The sequence below is a fragment of the Thunnus albacares genome, chromosome 13 (genome assembly GCF_914725855.1).
Source record: "Thunnus albacares chromosome 13, fThuAlb1.1, whole genome shotgun sequence".
In the NCBI taxonomy this organism is placed as follows: domain Eukaryota; kingdom Metazoa; phylum Chordata; class Actinopteri; order Scombriformes; family Scombridae; genus Thunnus; species Thunnus albacares.
The window spans coordinates 18,158,928-18,185,493 of record NC_058118.1 but is presented as its reverse complement, the minus strand read 5'-3'; the positions used below and the strand labels follow the sequence as shown (position 1 = coordinate 18,185,493).

General features: G+C 39.2%; 1 protein-coding gene across 1 annotated transcript; it reads left to right on the top strand.

Moving 5' to 3' along the window:
* The first annotated feature begins 7,967 nt into the window (after positions 1–7,967).
* On the top strand, positions 7,968–12,637 carry drd1b (dopamine receptor D1b). The gene has a single exon (XM_044371797.1). It carries the CDS (start codon positions 9,513–9,515, stop codon positions 10,902–10,904), a length of 1,392 nt encoding a protein of 463 aa, XP_044227732.1. The 5' UTR covers positions 7,968–9,512; the 3' UTR covers positions 10,905–12,637.
* The last annotated feature ends 13,929 nt before the right edge of the window (positions 12,638–26,566 follow it).

Sequence of the window (26,566 nt, the reverse complement as noted above, 5' to 3'; positions counted from 1 at the left end):
TCCCTCCACTCAAAAATATGTTTTTCTTCTTGTTTCTACAGTTGAATGTTTGAGCTTCACTGTGCAGAATGATGTATGTGCAGAGTTTGACACTAGAAGGCTGTTTTCACATTTATCTGCTGAAAGTGGAAAGTTTCTCTGAACTCAGTGAAAATCAGATTTTTAGGGGTGGGCCTACGAGCAAGACTTGTGACATCACAACCCCTTAGGAAGCCAATCGTGGTCCAATATCAACCCATACAAATGTGATATGGAAACTTGGAGCCTCCAGTACACATACACTGAGAATGGACTTTTAAGTTAAGTAGGAGACATCTTGTGTCCAGCTAAACTTTTGCAATGAAAAATATTTTCATATTCATAGATTCTGGATTTTTTAATGAGGGAGAATGAGTAGATGCCATTTTAAAGAGTGGGAATTATACTTTTTGTGGGAAAAACATACACAGACACACTTGCTCCAAGCAGAGTGTTTTTATCTGTCTTAATATAATTGATAAAGCTTATAGTTAGGGCTGACCAGGCTCACCTTGGATCAGCCCTTAGTTATGCTGCTATAGGCCTAGACTGCAGGGGAACTTCCCATGATGCACTGAGCTCCTCTCTCCTCCTCCTCCTCTCCATCTATATGCATTCATGTAACATCAATGCATGTCACTAACTTTGCTTCTTCCCTGGAGTTTTTTTTTTTTTTGTGCTTTCTCATCTTGCAGGAAACCCTGGGTTCTGGGCCGAGCCCCCGCAGTCCTTCACAGTCCTGTTGGCATCCTTCCCTGGCTGTTGCTGTTGGTAATGACGTTATGGTTGTTGTTATTCTGTCCGTCCCCCCCCCCCTTTCCCTCTTTCTTTCTCTCTCTCAACCCAACCAGTCAAAGCAGATGGCCGCCCACCAAGAGCTGGGTTCTGCTTGAGGTTTCTACCCGTTAAAGGGGAGTTTTTCCTGACCGCTGTTGCCAAGTGCTTGCTCATGAGGGAATTGTTGGGTCTCTGTAAATTAAAGAGTACGGTCTCGACCTGCTCTATGTGAAAAGTCTGGAGGGAATCTTTAAGTGATTATTCATACCAAAGGGATCAGAGCTTCTCAAACTGTGAGACTGGTGTCTTGTCTGGTTGTGTTCTTCTTGAGAAATTGTCTCTATCCAGGAGAACCTAGAGAACCAGAGGAATCCATTCTCACAAGGGACTATCACTTTGGTATTTGTCATCCAAGTGTAAAGGAGCAGGTATGCCTCATAAACCAGCAGTACTACACCCAGCTCTTTACACTGCCAAGATTACAAGCACGATACTATCAATTAGAAAAAAAACAAAAACAAAAAAAAACTTTTACTGTGCACGTTACTTGAGTTTGTACACTTGACATTGACCACGCAAATAGCAAATATTTATATTTCACATGTATGTAATGAGTAACCTTCAAATTTGTAACTTAAAAATATGCTTTTTTGTTCTCTATGTTTATGCATCTAAATCTTAATTCTAAGGTTAAGCAACTAAAAGATGTGCCTGGAAATAAATAATTAAAAATGTTTTCTGAACACAAAAGTATACTAAACTAACCTCACTAATAGTAGAAGACATTTTGCACCTTAGTTGTGAGGAGAATCTCGCTATGAGTTATTGAAGATAATGCACAAGCTCATTTGTCATGCTTCCTTGCACTTCTAATTTTCCACTGTAGCATTAAATTACTGTCTGTTGCACATGATTTCTCCTGCATGTATTAATTATTTGATGGTGGGGAAATGCCTTTCTCTATTTGCATTTTAAGTTCCGAGTGATTACAACGATTATTGGAGTTTGTGAAACCAGGCAGTCAGCTTGCTAACATTTAACATCATTCACTGTGGTATGATGTCACTCTGTGGATCCACCATCCCACATACATGTCAAGTTACTGACATCTTTTTGGTGATTTTACTAACATATTTGTTAGCTGTAGATATCAATCTTACTAAGCATACAGGTGTTGACAGTTCCTCTGAAGCTTTATTAAAGACAATACTCCAGGGCATACTGTGATGGCCGGTATCAGATTTTCTGCAGGAGAGTGACAACAGCATTGATGAAAGTCTGGCTTTCACAGCAGTAGATGAAAACAGTTGTATTGATGTCTTTCTGAGTGATGTTTTGATCTCCAGAGTCCAGCTAGGTTCATTCCCTTCCCTCGAGTCAGTTCAGACCAGATCAGAAACAATACTATCATTGAGACTGTGATGGATGAATGCAAAGGAATGACAAGCTTGTTTAAATATTTTCAGGTCTCAACAGCAGCTAATACAAATAAAACTGATGAGGTGGTTGTTGAATGGATTTTGTACAAAGTTCAAACCTCTTGCTCCATATTTTACTTTCCCTGAGTGGGATCAAAGTATTACCTTTCTTACCATACACTTTATAAAGTTCAATTTGGGTTCAGTAGTTGTTAGAAGTCCATGTGCTGTATATATTACATCAAATATCAATTGATAAAATATTGGCAATAACCTGAATCTGAATCAAAGCTTCTCTCATGTCATTTACTTTAGTTTAGTGGAAAGCTGCACAAAGTATTTAGAAGTTCGGTGACAGCATGCAGGTATGTACTGTGATCCTGCAACAGCTTGATCACAGATCACAGCTTGTTTCTAAAGCTGATTTACTCATCCAGCTACCAGCTCAGACTCTCAGATGGAGCAATTATTCTCTCTCTCTGATATACTTCCAGCTCCTAACGGCACAAGTCACTTCCATTCTGTTGTCGTAATAAACTACCATCTGTGACAATCATCTTAGGAAAACTTGTTCGCACTCGGTGCCATTTCCAATTCTGCATTTTCCATGAAATGGCTGCCCAGTGTTGCCTTTTCTCCTTTAATTGCTCATTGCTGATCATACCCCTTGGCTGCTTCTCCTCAGCTATCACAGCTAAGAGGCACAGATTTCATACATCTTAGTTTGTACAGCCAGAGGCCACATTGCAAAATCCTTATTAGAAAGAGACATATTGAATTTGTCAAGAAGGTTTCAACAGCACAAGATGTTAAGATGCTTCATTAATCATTGTTTACTGTCTAATGGCTTTAGCACTGCATACTTGTCTCCTTCATTAATACAGCTATAACAAATCACACATATACATACAGTACCTAACCAGAAAATCCCTAACTTGGATTTAAGTGAGGTTAAACATTTTGTTTTCAGTTCTACAGCAGAATGTAAGCTGGACTAGCTTGGATTTAAAGCTGTGTGCTTCTAAGATGAGCTGCAAAGCTTTTTTGATAAAAAGGATGCGATACTTAGTGAAGTGTCTGGCTGGATGCAATCCTGGTACATGCATGAATGTGAGACAATGAGCAAAAGACACAAAGGTAGACAGATAAAACAGAAATTAATCAATTCCCTTTAGCATTTAAAATTTAAAAGAAGGCCATATAATTTCAATCAGTCTCAAAACAGGTGCTGGTCTCCTGCCAGGCTGCCATAACAAGATCAAGACAAAAAAAAAGAAAAAAGAAAAAGCCATCCCTTAGTTGTCTGATGCTTTGGTGAAATTGATATGGTATGCCTTAGGAGAAAAACTGATTGAAGAACATACAAAACATGTCAGTTAAACTCTGATACAGGCAGTCAAATCATGTAATTCATAGTGAAAACAAATTTGTAGATCATATGAAACAGAACATATGAACAGAAGTCAGGTTTGCATGGTCATATTCAATCTCTTTGGATTTGTGACACCACCATCTAAATATCTGAAGTAGTGCCATCAAGGGAGGATGGTCTTAGATTTGCTGGCAGAAAAAAAAAAAATTGTGAAGTTTGGAAAATAAAACCTTTTTACCAGAATTATTAGTGTAAACACAACCAAATGTGACATTAAAGATGAGAAATTTTCCATTTCTGCTTTTCTTTGGCACTTTGGAAGGAACTATTAAGAGGGTTGAAGAAGAGTTAGCAAACTACAATGTAATTTTATTTTAAAGCGTTCACGTAGATTTTCCAGAGTGCTTCAAAATGATGCATTATGAAATGAAATGAAATAACAGCATAACAAAAGCAGTGAAAACTTTTGCAATACATCATTTACTGTATACTAACAAGGCTGTGTGCCGTTTACTTTCTAAAAAACAAGAAACCTGACTGTCAAAAAATAATCTCTCTAAATCACACTGCACTGGATAATCTCACTGCAGTGTTGCAGAATAATCTAACAAAACATATTGCAATCTGCATGACAGGATTACAGTAACTCCATCGGTTACTGATTTTGACGGATACAACAAATCGTACAGTCTGTCATACATGCTCGTTAGAATATACCATTACTATTGCACTGTAATGACATATATGTAATTGAAACTGAATACTGGTCACATAATTCAATAAATAAGAGCAAATTTGCGACTGTAATTCTTTAAGAATGTGATATACAGTCTCATTCTTGGCAGGCTGCCTGCTTAAAGTTGGCTAGAAGGATTGATACAGCAGATAAAAAGATAGATAGATGGAGAGGTGTGTGTGTGTGTGTGTGTGCGTGTGCGTGTGCGTGTGCATAGTAACTTAAGAGATTACCTTTTTGCGTGACTGGTGCCCCATATCTTTATAAACCTACTTCATTAAATGAAACTGGTGACAGATGGTCCAGATTTCATCAACTGCACTGAGTCTTTTATCCTCAGATACAAAGACAGAGACAATGAGAAGAAGAAAAGGGACATAAAACCATGAGTGCCTGAGACCCGATGGATGTCAGAGGATTTGGAAGAGAGAGAGCATGTGTGTGTGTTTGTGTTTGTGTTATGAGAGAGTGAGAAAGACAGAGGGTCAGTCTGTAAACTGGGGCAGAGTGCAAAATTAACTTTTTTGTCCACCGGCCAAATGGCTAGTGAATGTTTAAATCTTTGGCTGGCGAGCGAAGCAAATCTAACAGCCACTTACATATTTTAACAGCATTTGGCTGGTGGCTGGTGCTAATTTTTTGCCCTGAACTGGGTTTTTTTTTTTTTTTTTTTGTCAGAGCGGGACATCATCTGTTGCAGATTAGTCTCCTATTCATCCCTGACTCTTTTTCTGTCTCACCTTTCACACATAAACTCATACACCAACACACACATGGGAGCTGCTCAATGCCTCACAAACATGTCAGTAAGATATCTGAAAAGCATGACTCAGTAATGTCTGACTGTTTGTGTTTTTAATGCTATTTTCAGTTGGCCATTTCACAGTGAATAATATAATGCTGTTGACAGGCTTGAAAAACGGTGTCATCTTGCAGCGATTCATCTTGATAGAAGTATTTTCGTCGTTTAAATGAGATTTCTTGTACTAAACCGAAGAACAAATACAGCTTTGACACAAAAGTCAAGTCTGAGATGAGATGTTAACATTCTTGCTGTTCTTTTTTTTTTATTTTCGTATACACTTTGTTGATAAATTGTCTCTGCCAAAATGCTTCTGACTGTGTTTGTGGTTGTTTTGCTCACTTGACTTTGGTTATAGATGTCAGCCAGCCATCCTGTTGATGCCGTTTCCCCCTGATTTTTTGAACACTAGATTATGTAACTAACTTTGCATGAAATACTGAATAGATTAGATGGAGGGCCACATCATTTTCACATACATATGCAGATATTACTGTACACAGAATTTCAAACCAGATCTCTATCACAGGATGCTCTTTATCTGTTGTTTTGAAGTAATTGCCCTACTTAGTGTAGAAAAAAATAACAAGGCTCTTGCTACTGAGAAATGGCAAATGTCTGCCTCTGGTAAATGTGAAGTGCTGTAAATGTACAATACCAGATTTGAATTTCAAATGAAGGCAACTGCCTAACATTTGGTATATTAGGAATGTGCCTTTAATGTCTTTATGCAATACCAGATCTGCTATAATTTAAGGAACTTGCTTTAGAGCTTAAATACCACTTTTTATATACAGTACATTGATCTGTGCTGCGCTGAATGATGCAACTTGGCTTCACACATCCCTTCTGGCAGCATTCATTATGATAGCATTAATACGAATGTGTGTGTGTGTGTGTAGATTATTGCTGGCTGAATGTTATTCAATATGCAAGTCTATTATGAAACTTGTGGTGAGTGCCAAAATTTAATCTTTGAGCTGGCCCCTGCAGATTTTGGTCCCCCGACAGCCATAAATCTTTGGCATTTCCATATTGATTTGAATGGTTGAATCTCTGCTTGTGGTAATATTTCAAAATTGAACTGGGTTTAGGTTGAATCCTTGAAAATTAAAAGATGGCACTTTCCCCCCACAGAGATCAGCATGTACCACACAGGCACGGTGAGAAAGCTTTGCAGAGAGTAGGTTATCTCTTTCAATTCATTGCCTGCAGGAATAGGGTCAGCAGAATGGCAAATATAGTCACTCGATTAACTTCCTGTCAGGGGGTGAGGTGTCACACTCTCTGGGCATCATGAAAAGTTAACCAAAGTTTTGTGACATTGATTAGGAAACTTACTGCATTAATTTCAATTAAACCAACAGACATGTCAAAAGATGCTCACTTAAAATGCTTCTAAAAAAGGACATCTAAAGAGAAACACAAATGGAGACTACAAAAATATGAAATCATGTTCAGAAAAATTCAAGGACAAATAAAGTGACCCAGCTACATATGTGGTGAAAAATCACAAAGTCATTCCAAAAAGACATTTCTGGAGCCCTATTCTATTCTATTTTGTTTGCTTTTTGGAGCAGACATAAATTACCCTGCATGGCTGGTTGTGTGTGCGTGTGTGTGTGTGTGTGAGTGTGTGAGTGAGTGAGTGAGCGAGCGAGTCTGTGTGTGTGTGTGTGTGTGTGTGTTTGTGTGTGACGTGGTCTTGTTTTGAACTTTGTCGGCTGCACGCACACCCTGGCTCTGTGCTACAGGGAAATGTGGGCGTTGTGTCTGCCAGGCCTCTTACACTTGGCTTGTCTACATGCATTACTCACACACACACACACACACACACACACACACACACACACACACACATATTACATGTGTAGAAAAAACACACAGTAAACACACATATGCCACACGGTCACACACAGACATGCATAGTCATAGATGTACGCATACAAATACAGACACACAAAAAGACACACACACACACACACACAGGGGGACAGATTCCATTGAGGATTTGATTTCGCTAAATAGTTAATATTCAAACTGGCCAGGCCAACCAGGCAGCTAACACCATGACAGCATTAATCTACCTCTCTCTCTCTCTCTCTCTCTCTCTCTCTCTCACACACACACACACACACACACACACACACACACACACACACATCTCAACACTCAGTGTCTCTCTTAATTCATGGTTCTTCCTGCTGCAGCGTGGCTCATAGGACTCTAGTCTAATTCAGAGTTGTTTAGTCATGTTAATGATGTGACGTTACAAAGCTGCAACTCAGTCTCCTCAACTCCAACTCTCATATAATCTCCTGCAATCTGGCATCCAGTAGATGGCCTCATTGTGCCTCTGTGTGCATGCCTGCTGGCTACAAGTTCATCTCAGGACATCATGGCACCTTCATTTTTAGTCTCTCTTTTCTTTTTGTGTCTTTACATCGGTGATATTCAATTTTTTGTCGGCTTAGGTCAAGTCAAAGAAAAAAGTGAAAGCAGATGACAGGAATACCATCAATATTAGTACTGTAATCTGTAAAAGTGAGTTAATGTTGCAGCCTATAATGTTGGTAAATGGGAAAGTCACAAAAATCTGACATTTAGTTGGTGTCAGATTTCAGATATAAATCAATTTAAAAACCGAAAAAAAAAATCATGATTTTCCCTCCTGTAGATTCTTCCAGTTTGACACTGCTGTAACGTAAGTTTTGTCATCATAGACTGTGTGGCTAAACTCTTAAGCAAACCAAAGGTGTGGGTTATAGCGTGAATTTGGGAGGCTTCACCCTTCACAGCATCCCTGGATGGATGGAGCAGTTGTGGCAGGGACCGTGGCGCACAGCAGCAGGAAGCAGCTGAGCGGAGAGAGAGGAGCGCGCATGAAAACGGTCTTGGAGAGACCAGAGTTTCATTCCCATCACTCTCCGCCGGCTAGTCAGACCGCAGACACATCACAGGGTAACTGAATGTTGCACAACAAAGGATGACCCCCAAAAGAAAAGCATAAGGACCAATAAAACACCTGAGGACCGACGCAACAGGGGGGGAGCGTGAGTGACTTCCCATGGAGGAGAGCGCAGAGAGGGTGAGCTCCTTCTCCTTCACTTGGTACCAAGATACAAGTTGGATGTATGCCGAAGTAATGTGGATTTTGGGGGACTGAATATTTTTATTAGTCTGTTCAATTAGCGGAGCTCATTTGATATTTTCAAGCCAACCCAAGACGTTGCCGCGGGTCCTGAGCTGTCCACATCCACAGAGCGGAGCGCACGCTGTATAAAATTTAGAAGAAAAAAAAAATGCGCCTCTGTTTCAAAGACGTGGATCTCAATCCAGGGATTGCACTACCAGAGATAATTTAGGTGGGTGGCCAAAATACCTCTTGAATGTTTTCCAAACTGATTTGTCGTTTGGCTTCGTATCGGCACGCAAACTAAACCAAAAGAAAAAAAAAACTGACTTCGCATCTGGATTACAGCGGCATGTCCGTGTAAAAAGAGCTGTGGCATTGATGTGCTTTCCTACATGTTGCGAATTAGACATTTATTATATATGTCTCTGATATCAAAATGGACAGTTGAGACTTTTGAATGATGTTTTCAATCTATATTTTTTTTGCTCGCCACTCAGGTGGAAATGTTGGCTGGAGACTGTGGCATTTACTAAGAGGGAGCTGCATTCAAAGACATAAAAAATAAAATACAACATCTAGCAGTCGGGGTGGATCAGCGTCAATACAGGCACCAATATAACCACACGGACACGCCTCGAGGATCATTAAACAAATCAGATAAACGCAGGGCGAAATCCATCAATAGAAGTTATTGATGAGGTGGTATATAAGGCTAATGATTGGGCAAGCCTCTGTTTGCTCAACAGCTCTGCAACAATATGATGTGAAACTTTCGCTGAGGGCTTGACAGTTGAGGCATACAGTAAGAGGAGAAAAAAAGGAACGAGGACTTTTCTTTTAATATCATTTTTACTGCTGCTATTTTATGACTACAGAGCTGATTGGAAAAATAATTGCAAACAACGGCTGGAATATTCTTCCTTTCCTTCAAACTAGAATGTCTGCTGCCTGTACTGCTGCTCCAGGAATTTATGAACAAGAATTTTTGGGGGGCAAATTTCTGAAGAGATGTTTTTGAAATATTTGTAGCAGCTCTTGTGCAAGGATGGTGGTTGTGACAAGGAGCCTATGGATGACCCAGTCTGTGGGAGAGCTGGTGCCGAGACAGTTGACCTCTCCGCCAGCTACGCCGTCCGTCTAAAACCCTTCCCCAGAGAGGCACAGCTGCAGCAGGCTGGGGATGTGATGGGGTGACTGTTGACACCCCCATCACCCACCCCCTCTCTCACTTTATTAGCAGTGTAATATAAACAATGGATCAGAATTTCTCAACGGTTCGAGATGGCAAGCAGCTGCTACCAGAGAGAGACTCGTCCAAACGTGTGCTGACAGGATGCTTCCTCTCCCTCCTCATCTTCACCACGCTGCTAGGCAACACGCTTGTGTGTGTTGCTGTCACCAAGTTCAGACACTTGCGGTCGAAGGTCACTAACTTCTTTGTCATCTCCCTGGCCATCTCTGACCTTCTGGTAGCTATCTTGGTAATGCCGTGGAAGGCGGCGACAGAGATTGTGGGGTTTTGGCCATTTGGAGCCTTCTGCAATGTCTGGGTGGCGTTTGACATCATGTGCTCCACTGCCTCTATCTTGAACCTGTGTGTGATTAGTGTGGACCGATACTGGGCCATCTCGAGCCCATTCCGCTATGAACGCAAGATGACCCCTAAAGTGGCGTGTCTGATGATCAGTGTGGCGTGGACCCTGTCTGTTCTCATCTCCTTCATTCCTGTTCAGCTCAACTGGCACAAAGCTCAGACAACCAGCTACGCAGAGCTGAATGGAACATACCCTGGCGATCTGCCCCCTGACAACTGCGACTCCAGCCTTAACAGGACCTACGCTATCTCCTCCTCCCTTATCAGCTTCTACATCCCTGTGGCTATTATGATCGTCACCTACACCCGGATCTACCGCATCGCCCAGAAACAGATACGGAGAATATCTGCTCTGGAGCGGGCAGCTGAGAGTGCCAAAAACCGTCACAGCAGCATGGGGAATAGTTCGAACATAGACAGTGAGAGCTCATTCAAAATGTCGTTCAAACGAGAAACCAAAGTCTTAAAGACGCTCTCAGTCATCATGGGAGTGTTTGTGTGCTGCTGGCTGCCCTTCTTTATCCTTAACTGCATGGTGCCATTCTGTGAGCCGAACTTGCCGGACGGTACCACTGACTTCCCCTGTATCAGCTCCACCACCTTCGATGTGTTTGTGTGGTTCGGCTGGGCAAACTCCTCGCTCAACCCCATCATCTATGCCTTCAACGCTGACTTCCGCAAGGCCTTCTCCATCCTGTTGGGCTGCCACCGGCTCTGTCCGGGGAGCAACGCCATCGAGATCGTCAGTATTAACAACAACATGGGCGCCCCTACCTCGAACCCCAACTGTCAGTATCAGCCCAAGAGTCACATCCCAAAAGAGGGCAACCACTCAGCCAGCTGTGTGATTCCCCACAGCATCCTGTGTCAGGAGGAGGAGTTACAGAAGAAGGACGGATGTGTGGGGGAGATCGAGGTGGGGATGGTAAACAACGCCATGGAAAAACTCTCCCCAGCCATCTCTGGGAATTTAGACAGCGATACTGAGGTCACGCTGGAAAAGATCAATCCCATAACACAGAACGGACAGCATAAAGCACTGTCATGTTGAGAAAGGTGGATGGATCAGAATACTCTGAGGCATGTATGTACGCACAAAGGGAAGGAAAACATACACAGGAGGACAGCAAACAAAACAAAAGAGACAGACATCTCTAAGAACATGCCTGACAGCGACACAATGAGTGGGATATACAGGACCTTAAGACTGTCAACAAAAATCTACATGGAAAAACCTACAGAATGTTTTAAAGTAAAGGCACTTTATCCTGGATATAACTATCTGCAAAATACTTTCAGCATTTATTGATGAAATTGACACATTTGATGATAAATGTTGACATTGTGAATATTAAAGCAGAACACTAGCTATGTGCACATGTATACATTTTTTTAGATTTACAAAGATGTATACATCTGCATGTGTATACTGTACAGTACCGACACTATCCTGGAAGGACTTAAACACAGTATATACAGTGGAGGGAGATATAGTAACTATTAGCAAAATGTCTTGTAGGTAGGTGCTTTGTATGTGTTTCATGGAAGAGCGAACAATGTGGATAAATTGGTTTTGGTACCGTATAATTAGTTGTTTAATGCAGTTATTTCTCTTCAGTCAATTTCTAATGGTAATTTTATTGCAAAATTAAAATACCTGTATTGCAGTGGTAATGTGTTTTAGTTCAAAGTACTTCAAACACCAAAGTAACATTGTTCTGATTCAAATTAAAACAGGCCAGGGGGCATATAATGGTGCACATAAAATGAATCTTCAACTTTTTCCACAAATAAGCCAAATGATAAGGAATAGAAAAGTAATTTGAGTTTGAATTTTGACACCATAGGCCAAGTTGTCATATATCTATAAATGTTTCACGCCACCCTGACCATATTCTTTTGTAGTATCTCCAGATCCTTAAAAAACGTGACGTGATCAGAGGTCCAACTGATGTGTGTGTCAGACAGAGAAAGAGAGGGCGATAGAGAAAATCACTCTTTAACAATATCCTATGGTCTCTTTCCTGAGTATCCCTTTCTGATCCATCTTCAGTCTTGCTCCCCTGGGACAGATCAGAATGGATCACCTGAAGTTTCCTCTATTTCCTCTCCTCTCTCCCTACTTTCATTAGCTTTGTCTCCCCTTTCTGCCTCTCTTCAACAAACCTTTAGTCTCCTCTCGTTGCCATTTTCCTGCTCTCCTTTCTTCAGCCAGCAAAGTCCCTTCCTCTCTCGTGCTGCCCTTATTTCTTCAGCGCTGTCAACCTCTTCCCTCTTCCCTCCTCTCTCCTTTCTACTGTTCCCTAAATAGGCACGGTCCTTTACACCTGCATCATGCCTGCACATTGTGTTTTTTCTTTTTCTGTCTGCTTCCCTCTCACTATCTCCTTTGGCAGCCCTCCATTTTAAGTCTTAACTCTATCCACTTAAAGTGGCACTAATTATTCTGTTTTTGGCAAACGCTGTCAGTCCATAATTGAAAAAAAAAACAAAAATGTAAACTAAAACTCCTGCACTTGGACAGAGGGGGCGGAGCAGCAGCAGCAGAAATCACTCAGCTGGAATGCAAGTGACACTTACTGACCTTTTGCAAACTTGCAGATATCTGATTTTGTAAATTGTTCATGCTGGGAGCCATGCTGTGCTGTAGCGGCAATGTGGAGCATGCAGTGTGACAGTTGCTCTGTTTGCGGGGGTGGAGTCCAAGATAAACCACCATGTGAGTATTACCTTCAAGATATTGGACATATTTTTATTGCCTCTTCTCTCCTGGTAATCTGCCATTGTAATGATGAAAAAACAAACAAACAACACAGCATGAAATCAGCATTTTTGAGTAAGTTAGCCCCTATGCAATACTCCTCACAAGTTGTCACTCTTCTTCTTACAGTTTTACTGTATAAATACTGCTACCTGACACATTTTCATTATTTTTTAAGTGTTCAAATAGGCACTGTCAGATTGTCAGCTTTGTGCTTAGCACCAGTCCTTGCACTGATGATAACATTCACATTTTACAATAGTAAGTTTACAAAAGATAATTTTGCATTCAAGTTTGAGTTTAAGTTTTATTTATTAGCACAAGTTGAAATCAAAGGACACACACACAGAAAAAAATGCAGGGAAATTGCCCAAAATGGCATATTATACCATTATTGTATAAATCAATAATCATAATGTTAAATAGTTCACTGTTCTTTTTTACAGGTTTAATTAATTTTCTTTGAGTTTGAGGAATTTAAGTGAACAAAAACCCTACATGTGGCACACATAATAATCAAGGCCACACATAATTAGCACTCAAGTCGAAGTCTACACAGCTAGCCCTCTGTGTTGCTGGGGAAAAAATGCTCAACAACATGCTTTCTGACATTGTGTGCTGAACGTCCACCATGTGCTGTGTGTGTCCATGAAGGCATGAAACTGTCGTACATCAGAGAAAGGGAGAGCTGATCCAATAGAAAGCAATTGGTCTTGAACGAAGCATTTGATTTTCCTGCTCTGGAAAATCCAATGCTATCTAGATGGCAACAAAAGGGGGGGTGGGTGCTTTTAACTCAATATGTGGCTTGGCTTGTTACACAAAAGCAGCAACTCATTGTCCTCTCTGCCTCCCCGTCCTTGGCTCCTGCTGTTCCATGAGTTTAAAACAGTTTTATGAACTGGAATTTGGATTAGCTATATTTTATTATATATTAATTACATTTTTCAAAGAATCCTATTTGAAGTGCCACAATTTACTGTCCCCCCTTTTCTCTCCACCCTCTGACCTATGCCTTTTAGAAAATTCTCAGCCATATCAACTCGGTGACCCTCCCTTTTCACTCTTCACCAGTTCATCTTAATTTACTCCCCTATTATTTCCAAACACAAGCCGGCTCAAACATACGATGAAATGTGAACTGCATATAATCTTTCGGGAATGGACATGGAAGAGAACTGCCTTGGGGAAGATTTGGTCCCCCTCCGCTCTCATCCTCTACCCTCCTTTTCTCTCTATCTCTTTCTCTTCTCTCTTGGCTGCCTCTGTCGACTTGATGAGTGTTCCCGATGTTAACACAGATTGAATTTATTATTAATCAGACAGGGCCTACAGTTTCTGCTCTGTAGTTTGAGTCAAAGAGCCGAATCAAAGCCCCACCCGGCTGTATTATTATTATTACTGTTACTGTTTTTATTATTATTGTTGCCAAAATTCTTATTTTTGGCTGAATGTGGCTATACTGTAACTTATGCTGTGATTTATCCAGTGTTTTATAAGCTGAAATTCAGGGAGGGAGGAGGGGGTTGGAATGGGGTATTCTTAATGATATAGAGATTAATCTGCCATTTGTTGTGACGTCATTGGCATTTACAGGTTTACCAGATGTCTTTCGTATATGCTGTATGTATACATTTACAGAAACATACCTCCAGCTGAGAGTTGGAATGATCTCTGCTGTATTTTGGCTCCATGTAAACACCCCCTGAGCCCTCACCTTGTCAACTTGGTGAGTCATCTTTGCAGCTGCCACTGCTTTGATTTTGGAGAAGAGCGATGTCAGGAAACAGTCCCACAAGCGAAATGTTTTGTTTGATCCAGAGCATTTTCTTCTAGACTGCCCGGCAAGTTGCTCTGGGGAGCTGGTGACAGTACTGGGTCTCTCAATCAGTGTTGTTACATGACTTATGACAACTCAAGCAAATATGACGAATCCCTCCTCTGACGACAACGGTGGGGCCAAGAGACACAGCAGACGTAGGGGCCAAAGAACAATCCCTGGCCCTGGGAATGTGGAAGCTTTTTTAGTTATGTTGTTTCAGCTTACTTAAACTTTATAGGATAACGATGGAGTCCCTACCTCGACATCAATTCAGTGACAAAGCTTCATGTAAAAAAAATAAAATAAAATAAATGGCAGTATTTAGGGTTGGGGAGTGCAGGGATAGAGTATTGTACAATGATGTTCAAAATGTAGTTGTGATGAACACAAGTGCTTTTTATCTTAAAAAAAAAATCCTTAATGTGTTTAGCAAACTTACATGCTGTATGTTTTCTCCATTGTGGGATTTTACTTTACAGTAAGATGCGACAGTCACTGACTATTTATATATTTATTTCTTTACATGTTTCTGGTGTTCATTCATGAAAGTGATGTCAAAGATTATAATCCTCAGAATTATTACAGTATTTAGTTTACAGTTTGTACAAAAAAAAATGTGCCCTTCTTGTAAAATAAACATGTATGTATTTTTTTTTTCATCTGTGCTCAATGAGTTGTGTTCATTTGAGAGGGATGTCTGGATCTGAGTGGTGTTGTACCTTTGACACTGAGTTGGTATTGGAAGATCATGTCGCTGCAGTGGATCGATGGAGATTGATTATGAACAGTGACGCATATTTTTTTCCAGCTCCCTGAGCGCGGTGTCCTCGCTGTGTTCCTGCCTTCGCCCCGCATTTACATAACCCGACAGCCACTTGACAGTTGACATGTCCTCTTCCTCTACTCTCTCCCTCGCCTCATTTGTTAACTTAAATGCGGGCACCAACCCACACACAGTTTTTTCAACAACAAAAACCCACTAAATTAAAGGAAAATAAGCTAATTTTTATTATGTTACCTCTTGGTTGTTAATTGATGCTGCACATCACTGAAAAACCTTAGATTTGTCCTTGTAATGTGCGATGTATAAATGTCTGATTTGGATTCAGCCCACAGCTATGATTTATCCACCTTTTTATTTTATCTCATAAAGACTGGAGTCATGATCATTAATCTCTTTTCACCTCGCTTGGTTGGAGCTTGTTTATTCAGCTTTTGACCTAAAGGCAAAAAATAAAATCAAAATCAGTATGACTCCTTAGACAGACTTGACAAAACCCATGACCTCGGGGTTAAACTGTCTGACCGTTGAGTTATACTTCAAAGTACTGCTTTACAGGTCCCTGGTGAACAAAGTAAGGCAGGAATGGATGGTGAGCAGATCAGTCTATTGCTTAATCTCATTTCACACATCCATGCGTTTGCTCGATATACATTAAAGAAGGGTCAATTGAAATCGGGAAATGTACCTAAAGATTGGTCTGACCAACATTTTTTTTTTTTTTTAAGTTTTGGCAGTCTACTGTATGTAGTCAATGAAATCAGAAGAAAAAACACAGAAATAGAACTGCAGCGGACCCTTGGCTGATTGCTCCATAGCTGCCAGTGCTGCTTCAACTAACATCTGTTTGATTTAGTCTTTCTCTCTCTCTCTCACACACACACACACACACACAGCCTACTTCTGGAGTCATTTCAAAATCAAATTGGATCAAGACAGTAGAGCTTGTACAACTCAGGATTGCAGTCAGTGGCTCTTAGTTTGTTAAAGAGAAGAAACATTTAAACTTCTGTTGCTTGTATTCTCATATAATTAAAAAAGTGTCCTTCTGCATACTGCACATACAGTATGTGTGTAATGTAAATGTTTACACATGCATTGATCAGATTGTTTCCCTTCCCTTCCCTAAGTGACATATTGATTACAGTCACTACATCAGTTTATCATGTGCTCTTAATTGCACGGTAGTTACAAGAGCAACGACAGAACGGAAACAGAACACTTCAGATTGATGATATTTAGTATGTTTCTGCAAACAAAATGATCTGCACAGTGATTTGATTACCTCAGTGCACACAGGTTCTAAGACTGAAGTGCCCTGACAATTTTCTTATTTACTTCTTGTTTGAATGTAAGAAATTCAATTCTGTGTCTATTTTGAGTACACTGCCAATATTAAACTTGTTAGGTACGCATATCTGTTATGCACACTCTTAGTCACTGAGCAAAATCGGTTATGCAACATTTAAATTACTTGTTGCTGAAACAGTGGTTGAAAAAAGGAAAAAGAAAGTTTCCCAAACTGTACAGGGACTCAACCTAACTCTTATCTATGGGAGTGTAATTTTATAGTGAATTGCCCCTTCATTTGATATTTAAAAAGTTCTTTATGTTGCCGAAGTTTCTCTTTACTCTAGAGTAAACAAGGAGTTCTGCAGTCAAATTCTAACAATTCTATATTCTGTAAAGAGGGTTGCAAGGTATGTTTTCCATCAGGATTAAATTGATTTATTTAGTACAACTTCTGGTGAAGAGACAAGAGACATGAAATCAGAAGAACCTGAAACCTGAAAGTAGCTTTGCGATCATTTAAATTGACAGAACATATTGAGACACGCCTGACTATCCCGTGAGTCTCCTATTTGAGTGAGTGTCCTTTTGTTTGAAGGCCTGATCAGTTCCCTGTTGGACTGTGATTAAGTCCACTGAGAAGCTGTGGCAGAGTGGTACTGTATGTTTGTGAGAACTAAAGCTATCAGTTAGGTTATGCTATATGCGCAAATTATGGGAAACTATATATTAATATGGTCTGAGTCGAAAAACAAAAAATAACCATTGAGTTAAATCCCATGAAATCCCAGCACTCTTGAAATACTGGCACATCCTGTATCATCCCTGTTTATTGATATTTAACCTATCCTGATCCAGAGAGAGAGAGAGAGAGAGAGAGAGAGAGAGAGAGAGAGAGAGAGAGAGAGAGAGAGAGAGAGAGAGAGAGAGAGAGAGAGAGAGAGATAGAGAGAGAGAGGCAGGAGTGGGGTCACAGTGGAAATACAGTCAAGGTTAATGATAGACTGCAGGCAGAAAAAACACAACATAGTGTTGTTCTTGTATGTGTGCGTGTGTGTGTGTGTGTGTGTGCGCACTGCTGTAATGTGCTTATGTAACTACACTAACACTCATTCAGCTCCTTTGCTCAGTCTCAACTTAACAGAAACAGCAGGCAGCACCCTTTCTGAAACTCAGAGCCCTCCACATGTGCTGACAAATGGCTGAAATGTCTATTTTGAGGCAATCGGTCTAACAGAATTTTTTTTAGAATTGACTGCAATTTTCTTAATAGGCATTGGTCTCTAAGAGCTCAGGGGGTACAGTGTATCAGGGCTGAAATATTATAACTGGTGTGCACAAGTGAGTAATTTCTAACAATTCAAATGAATAATGCTTACACTCAGTGGTAATGAAAGGTACAGATTGTTGTTAGTTTGGCCAGTTAGAAAGAAGCACCCAGAGCATTATCAACAGGCTAGTAGCTAAATTCAGTCATTCCATTTGTCAATTCCCCTCCAATACTCTCTGTCTCATGCAGTTTTGATGCTACTTTGAATGTTAATTCAGCACTTCTTCATTCCTCCTAGCTCTCTGCTAGATGCACACGTACTGCTGCATGCATTGCAAATTAAACAGTGAGGGGGTATCAGATCATGGTCACTATATGGGCCACTTTGATTTAAAACAGTTTGCTTTCAGATTTAGATACTTAGATATAGAAATATATTCGGCTTGAATAATGACAGAAACTATTCAGGCCATGTGGCTGTGGTAGTGGAGTAGTGGTAATCTAGACAATTGATCTCAAAAACTCCACGTCCTTTAACTTTGTATTTGCATTTGTTCCACAGAGTTTTCTGATGCTGGTATACATTTCCTCCGTGATCCATCAGAGATACCCAAGACCCAGATCACTGAACTGCTGGTCTTGATTATGCTTAAGATTTGTGTTCTTTGTAATAGCCTTGTCTATCACCCATTGCCCATGGGACTTGGGTCTGATTTTATTCATCTTATTGCATCTTTTCATTTGATGCAATCTATTTAAAGGAACATATCCTTGAGCTGTGTCTTTACCTCTATCTCTGCCAGCAAATTCTCAGAGGCCTTTTTGACAGCTACTTCAAACATTACTCAAGTGCCTCTGCTCAACACTGAGGGGCTGTGGCATTTTTTAAATTTTTTTTCTGTGACAAATTTTTTATTTATTTTATTTTCCACAAGGTTTGCAGGTGTATATCAACAAACAACTTCTGTCAATAACATAACATATAGGTATATCAAGGAATTGATAGACAGGTAAATAAATAAAACAGGAAATCATAAAACAAATTAAATATATACCTTTGTTCCTCCTTCTGTTAATAAATTCATAACTTAACATTTTGGTCGCAATACAGCCATGACATTATGACTAAGACGGAAAGCAAAGCTTTGATCGCTCCTACCCCATCCTCATGGGTCTTTCTCTAAATTCCACTATACATGCAGGATATTTCCTAACAGTGCATTGCAAAGTAAATAAAGAAACAAAATAAGAATAAAAAATTATGTAATGGTTCTAGCTGTGTTGAGTACCTCCTTCCTAGCCTTGAGCATAACCTGGTCTGCCCTGTTCATCCTAGCAACAGAGAGCTCCATAGATAAAATCTCTATTAAAGAGATTCCACTGATGAATAGAAAGAGTATGCGGTGGTTGCCATCTAACCGCCAACATCTTTTTAGCAACAGTTCATGATGATAGCAACAGCTGTCTTTCAGTATGGTTAAAATTCTGCTCTCTTGAATCATCATTCAATAACATACATTCTGGAGAGTAGTTGATCTCTAAACCAAGTGTTTCAGAGAAACATTTTGTTATTCGTCCCCAGAAACTTTTAACTGATGACATTCACACATGATATGTAAAAATGTCCCCATTTGATTCAAATAGGGCACAGTTTGGAGAGGCAGTTATATTCATCATAAAACGCTGGTGTCAAACAAATTTTGTTAGTTTATGATTCGGATTTTGTTGAGACGAGAGGCATTCCTCCAAACTTTGGCCCAGTCTATAGATGATTCAGAGCAGTCTTTATTCCATATTGTTATTATCACTAATGGGGTCTGTGTATGTTCAAACAAAGTGTTATAAATTAAAGAGACATCCTAATCCTGATAGTTTCTTTATTAAATCCATTATTGGATGAGTGATACGTTGCCTGTCAGTCAAAATACTTGCAGCCCATATACCAGAACATAATTGTAAATATAGATAAAAGGAGCTGGATGAAAATTTGTATGTTCCCCTCAAATCATGAAAGCTTCTTAAACCAGTATCATTCATAATGTCTCCTAAGCCATGTATATTTTATGTCATTTAAGTGAGATTAAATATTGTCCCGCAGACTTTAATAAGCTATTATAAAATATTGGTGTGTTAGCATGCCATTTAGATTTCCAATTATATATCTTTTCTATTTTCTGCAAAATTTGAATAGTATAAACTATTATTAGACCATACTTAAGTCTACATTTTCTAACAGAAAGACCTGTAATCAAAATGCCAATCAATGGAACTGGGGCCACCAAATTCCTTACTCAATATTGAGTCACTGAGTTGAAGTATTGCCATTAAACCAATTTTTTAAGGGATGAAAGGTAAGAGCCTGGAAATACAATTTAAAATTGGGTACTGATAGCCCCCCTAACTCCTTTCTTTGTAGGCTTGCCAGTTTTATTTTTGGGCGTCTGCCCCCCCATAAAAACCTAGTAATAATACTACTACTACTTTGTCCCAATATCTCAGAGGGGGTGCTAGCGGTAACATATAACTACAGAAATGTAGCCCTGAATTCAAAGGTAATAGAGAGGACTTAGTCCAGTTTATTTTGTAACTAGACACATAGCTAAACTGTTCGAAGATATTGAGGATGTACTGAAGAGATTGCTTTATTTCAGAAAAAAAAAACAAGATGTCATCAACAAATGAGGATATATGGTGCTGGGTAGATTTTTTTTATTGGTGTGATACTTAGGAGATAACCTAATGGACTGTGCCAATGGCTCCAATAAATAACACTGATGAGATTGGATCTCCTTGACGACTGCTTCTGCTTATTTCAAAGGGAGGAGAGCATATGTTACCTGTGACTATACTGAGAGGTTTTTATTTTACCATGTTGATAAAATTTGACCTCAAGCCCATATGGTTCAATGTAGACCATAAAAAAGGCCACTCAAGATGGTCAAAGGCCTTTTCTGCATCAACTGACAATATAGCTGATGATGCCAGATTATCAGAAGCATCCAGAATATGTAGTGGATGACGTAAATTGTCAGCTGATAAGCGCTTTTTGACAAATCCACTTTGGTCTGGATTAATCAATTTAGGCAAGTGGTTCTCCAGATGGCTTGAAAGTGTCTTTGAAAATAATTTAATATCTGCATTTAATAAAGATAAAGGGCAGTAGTAAACACAATTGGTTGGATCTTCATCCTTTTTTAAAAGAAGTGTTATTAGTGCTGTATTTGCATCTCTTCCAAAAGATCCTTTCTGAATAGCAATATTAAACATCTACAACAGTGGTGGTCCTAAAAGGGTTACAAATTTTAAATGGACCTGCGGATGAATGCCATCACTTCCAGGTGGCTTACCCTTATTCATTTTTCCTAAAGAATGTTTAAGTTTATCAAGAGATAAAGGGGCCCCTAATATACAAGCTTCCGCTGTTGACAGTGATGTCAGATTAGTTTCTATGCTGAGGAATTGTTATGTGAAGAATACAGCTGTCTATAGACATTACAAAATCTTTGATTAATCAACAATGTGGTCCCAGTTTCTGATGTAAATTGGTCTATTCATTTTTAATTTATTATCCAAAAGATGACTAGGGCGATTGCCATAAAGGTAATGATTAAGTCAAGTATTATGTATGGCAAATTTGGATAAGGGGCATCTTTTATAGTATCTGCTTGACTCTGCTCCCTTGAAGAAAAAAAAAAAGAAAATATAGCCCCACTATGGTTAGATGACAACATTATAATATTGTAAAAAATATAATGTTGAAATATCATGTCAAGTCTTGAGGATCTAAGAGTTACTCTGACCTTATTTTAAAGGAACCATCATAACCCTTGTTTTCATTATTATTGATTCAGGTGAAAGGGCTGATTCTGTTTCGAAGCTGGAAACAAAGGAGTATCTCCTTTGTGTCAAGCTTCCAGTAGTAGTAGTTTCCATTAGTTTGGCTGTGATGAGCCATTTTGAAGCCGTTAGTTCAAGGGTGTCTTGCAGGAAGACCTCCATCTATTCCATACATACGGTTTCTATAGTTTTTTATACATAAAACACACATTGCACACATTTTACACACAAACACCTGTCTTATCACAGTTTTTTTCTGGGTTACTTGCAGGTATTCAAACTCTTCTTAATGATGTTTTTACTGCTCCATGTTCATCTCCTTATTGCTCTTGTCATCCAAAGTTTTAAGAAGTAATTAGAAGTAAGTAAGAAGAAGAAGGAAAAAGAAGTAAAAAACTATCACAAATTATAACACAGCAAACCATGATGGTGAACACAGTAAACACTGTACCTGCTATGTGAGCATATTAGCATGATGAAAATTGCATTTTGCTCATTAACCTTATTAGTGTTGACAGCATAAACAATATACTTACAATTACACAGCCCAAACTACCTAGGTAACCAAACAAGTACATAGGCATATAAATAGCTCACTAACTCAAATACTCTTACACCCACTCAACTCTTTGAAGTTGAAGAAAATGTCTTTATTTTATTCTTCTTCCAACTTTTTCAAGCACAAACAAAATGTGTTAGTGCCATCACTTTAATGGGCTAAATTACATTTTATGGCTTCCTGCTGATGTTTTAGAGCCAAAACATTAACCCAACCTTCTCCCCTCTGCTGTCCTCTATGCTAATTTCAAACATATCCCTGATTTTTTCCCCCATTGTCTTCATCATTCTTCTCAAACCCCTCTTCTTCTTTTCTTCCTTCTCCCCCCTCTCCTCTCCTCTAGCAGTGGAGTGACTCACATTCCCTCTGGTGTGAGGTGTTTTATCTCATCAAGAAATGGATGAAGCCAGGCATTTTTATTACCTCAGTAAGACTACTTCACTCTTGTAAAACATTAAGTTATGTAATTAAGGTACACTGAAGAATATAAAGAGGTGAGGGCATGTAAATAAGTCTCAAGTTCCCCAAGGAAGAATAAATGCAGCTCAAAACCATTGACAAGAAAAAAAGAAAAGGATAAAACAAAGATGTTCAACCTTCCAGGTCCTGGCAAACTGAGGGCAGAGGGAAGCACTCTATCTCTGTGAACTCAGGTTTTAAGGAGCAAAGTTTTACATTCTTGTTACAATACTGTTTTATTCATAAACACACTCTACTGCCTTTCTTTATCTAGGCCATATCCTCACTCTGAGCCTGGTATGCATATTGAACCTGCATAACTATATAACTTTGCCTAATTATAAAAAGCTGCTCATACACAACTTGCATTTAAAGTTTTTGGTGTAACATTTCACTTGCAAACAGGTTTTTACAGCATTGATAAATCCAGTGACTCACCAAATTGAGGCCGCAGCCTGCTAGTGGGCCATGAAGTCATTGCAGATGGGCATGAAAGTCATTTCACAAACAAATAAATAAACGAAACAAATATAAATGAGAGCTAGAAATTAATAAAGCCACAGATATTGATATATTCTGCCAAACATAAACGATGTTTAAACTTACTTAGAGCACATACTTTGCAAAAAATTGCTAATTCATATGCCTGAATTTTCAGTTTTATTCATTGGCTCTGACTCTGCACAGTCATTCCGCTGATATCAATTTCAACTGAATTTCTCTCTGCTATCAATTTTGCTATGGTCAGCATGGACTGGTTGCTGCCTCTGTGCACTTTAAGAACAGAGAGAGACAGTGGGTTAACATGTGAGACCTCAGCAATGAATGCAAATAAGCAGAAATGGAAGAATGGAAGACTTTGTATAAAGAGCAAAGTAGATCCAGAAGTATATGTTACTATAAGTTAGAGTGTTGACATATTCAAGCTTTCTTTGACCATATTCTTCACATGTGTGATGGTTGCGGTCAGGAACTTGCCTAAATTATAAAAATCGCATTGAACAATAAATGTTAACATAATGTATTACATACAGATGACCACACAAAGAATTATAAGCTGACTCTGTTGTTCCCAGAACCTCACTGTTTTGCTTCACTCTCTCAGTAAAAAAAAGCTCTAAAAACACACTGTACACTACATCCCCAACACCAAACAGCAGACAGAGCCGCTAACAAGAAACAAGCAAGTGAATATAGTAAGTAAGTAAATAAAACTTTATTCATATAGCAAATTTTAAAACACAGTTACAAAGTGCTTCACACACACACACATGCACACACACACACACACACAGAAAATATAAACAAATAAATAAATAAAGCAAAATGAATTACAATATGAAACACGGCACAATGAAAAACAGACCAAACTAAAACAAACAAAAACACACAGGGATGAAGATCTTGAAAAAGTATCGCCTATAAAGATGGATTTTTAGAAGTCACTTATAAGACTCCAAAGATTCAGCAAATCTGACATATTGGGGATGATGATTCCAGAGGGCTGGGGCTAAAACTGCAAAGGTGTGGTCACTTTTTGTCTTGCAGTTGGAGTAGGGGATGGATAAAAGGCCAAGATTTGAGGAACGAAGTAGTTGAGAAGTGGAATGAGGAATGAGGAGATCAGAGATGTAATGGGGGCAAGGTCATGCAGGGTCTTATATGTTATCAACAGGATCTTGTTTATTCTGTATTGGGGAGCCAGTGAGGGGATGCAAGAACAGGGGTAATATGGGACCTACAGGTAGTTCTGGTTATTATCCTGGCAGCTGCGTTTTGGACCAACTGTAAACTATTTATAGCAGCTTGACTGAAGCACGAGTAGAGGGAATTACTATAATCTAGATGGGAGAAAATGAAGGTGTGAATTAATAGTTTGAGATCCAAAGAAGACAAGATACATCTGATTTTTGCAATATTTCTTAGCTGAAGAAAATAGGATTAGACAAGCTTAGTAACATGATGGTCAAAAGTCATATACTATAGAATTGATATTTGAATGAAATGGACCAATAAACTGATCAACTGCAGTTGCAAAGTTACCAGGTCCAATTGAAAGAACTTCTGTTTTGTCAGGGTTTGGGTGGATGAAATTTAAAGACAACCAATCTTTGGTTGCTGCTTAGCAATCATGGAGGGAGGACAGTTAAAATAAGGCAGATGAAGCAGGTGGGGGGTAAAACAGTCAGGGGAAAATTTGACCTCAGACCATCGATTTTGTCAACAAAAAAAAGCTTTCACAGTCATTAAAAGATGAGTTGGGAAAGGCAGGAAGAAAGGGATTTATAAGCTGGTTGATAGTACTAAACAGAAACCTTGGGTTGTGTTTATTACTATTGATCAGGCCAGAAAAGTAGGCAGCTCATGCATCTTTAATGGTTTGGTTTAGTTTAATCAATAAGTCTTTCATATGGAGGTGGTGAACTTCAACTTTAGATTTTTTCCAACTACGTTCAGCTTTCCTGTATTGTCTTCTTTGCTGTCTGATGTTGTCATTGATCCAAGTGGTTGTGTTAATAATTGGGACAGCCCTGGAAGTGTATGGATCAGTCAAGGGCTGATATACACAATTCACTGAACCAGCTAACTATGTCATTAATATTGGTGAAATGAGAGGCAATTTGCCAGACTAGAAAAGCAGCTGGAGAACATGGCTGTGGACTGCTAATTAAAGACATAAGAGTGGATTACACGTTTCTGAGTTATTGTAAGGCTGCATCAAAGACAAAGACATCTGTGGTCAGAGACAAGATCAAACTAACTCATGGAATTAAGAGATATGATCAGAGTAAAAACTAAATGTGAGTGTGCCTGCGGTTATGTATGGGGCCAGAGGCATGCTGCATAAGCTTAAAAGATTTAGAAATGTTTCTGTGGCAAATTAGTTAAAAGGATTGTCAACATGAGTAGTAAAGTCACCAACTATAATGGCCCGATCAAATGTAAAGACCAGAGAGGACAGTGGCTCAGAGAATTAAATGAGAAAACCCATATTTGAATTTGAGGGGTCGATAAATGATTACACAGCAAACTGGGTTATCACATACAATTTTAAAACTGTTAAAAGTACCAAAACTCAATGAAGTTCAAGTGAGATGATGCTTAAAAACAACTGCAATGCCCCCACCACGGCCTGTTAACCTAGGTGCATTCAGAACATGATAACTGTGTGGGCAGAGCTCCACTAAAGGGCAACACTCCCCAAGTTTAAGTCAGGTCTCAGTAAGGAGTATGAAATCAAGGCTATGAGAAGTAATTAGATCATTGAGAATGAAAGATTTATTAGACATGGACTGAGAGTTTAGTGGAGCATATATCAACTAATGAGCCAGATATTTCCCTCAGGAGTTGTTGGAGAGCTAAAAAGAGAGTAAATATTGAACTTACATTTATCAGGTTGACACAAACACAACTCCAAATTAAAGCTAATGTTGCTCTGTGTCTGCTGGATGTTTAAATAGGCAACTACTTGCTAATAAGCCTGCCTTCAGCTTAAAAAGGTGATAATATGTCAAACTTTGCCGGTTAGCAAACATAGAACATGAACTTCTTATTTTAAGTCTCTCCTCTCTCTCCTCCTACCTCCTACTTCATCTCATTCATCTAATCACTAAACGTGTTGGGCCTTGTGTTGTGTCTCTTGCCTTTCATAAAGTGGCTTTTGCAAGGATTTCACATTCATATGTGGAAAAGTCTCTTGTAGCTGAATAAAGGGTGAGGCCAGTTGCACTCTGATGAAAACTGATGTGGCTCTACATATCTAGATTCCAAAACTCTTCTGGCAGAGGTATATGTTGTCATGAACATGCGTATATGTTTCAGTTCATAAGCATTTAGAGATTCAATGTTTTCTTTAAGAGAAAAAAGTCACTATCATATTCATATAAAGTATGTGGCTTTGGAACGACATATAAGACAAAGAAAGTAAAAATTC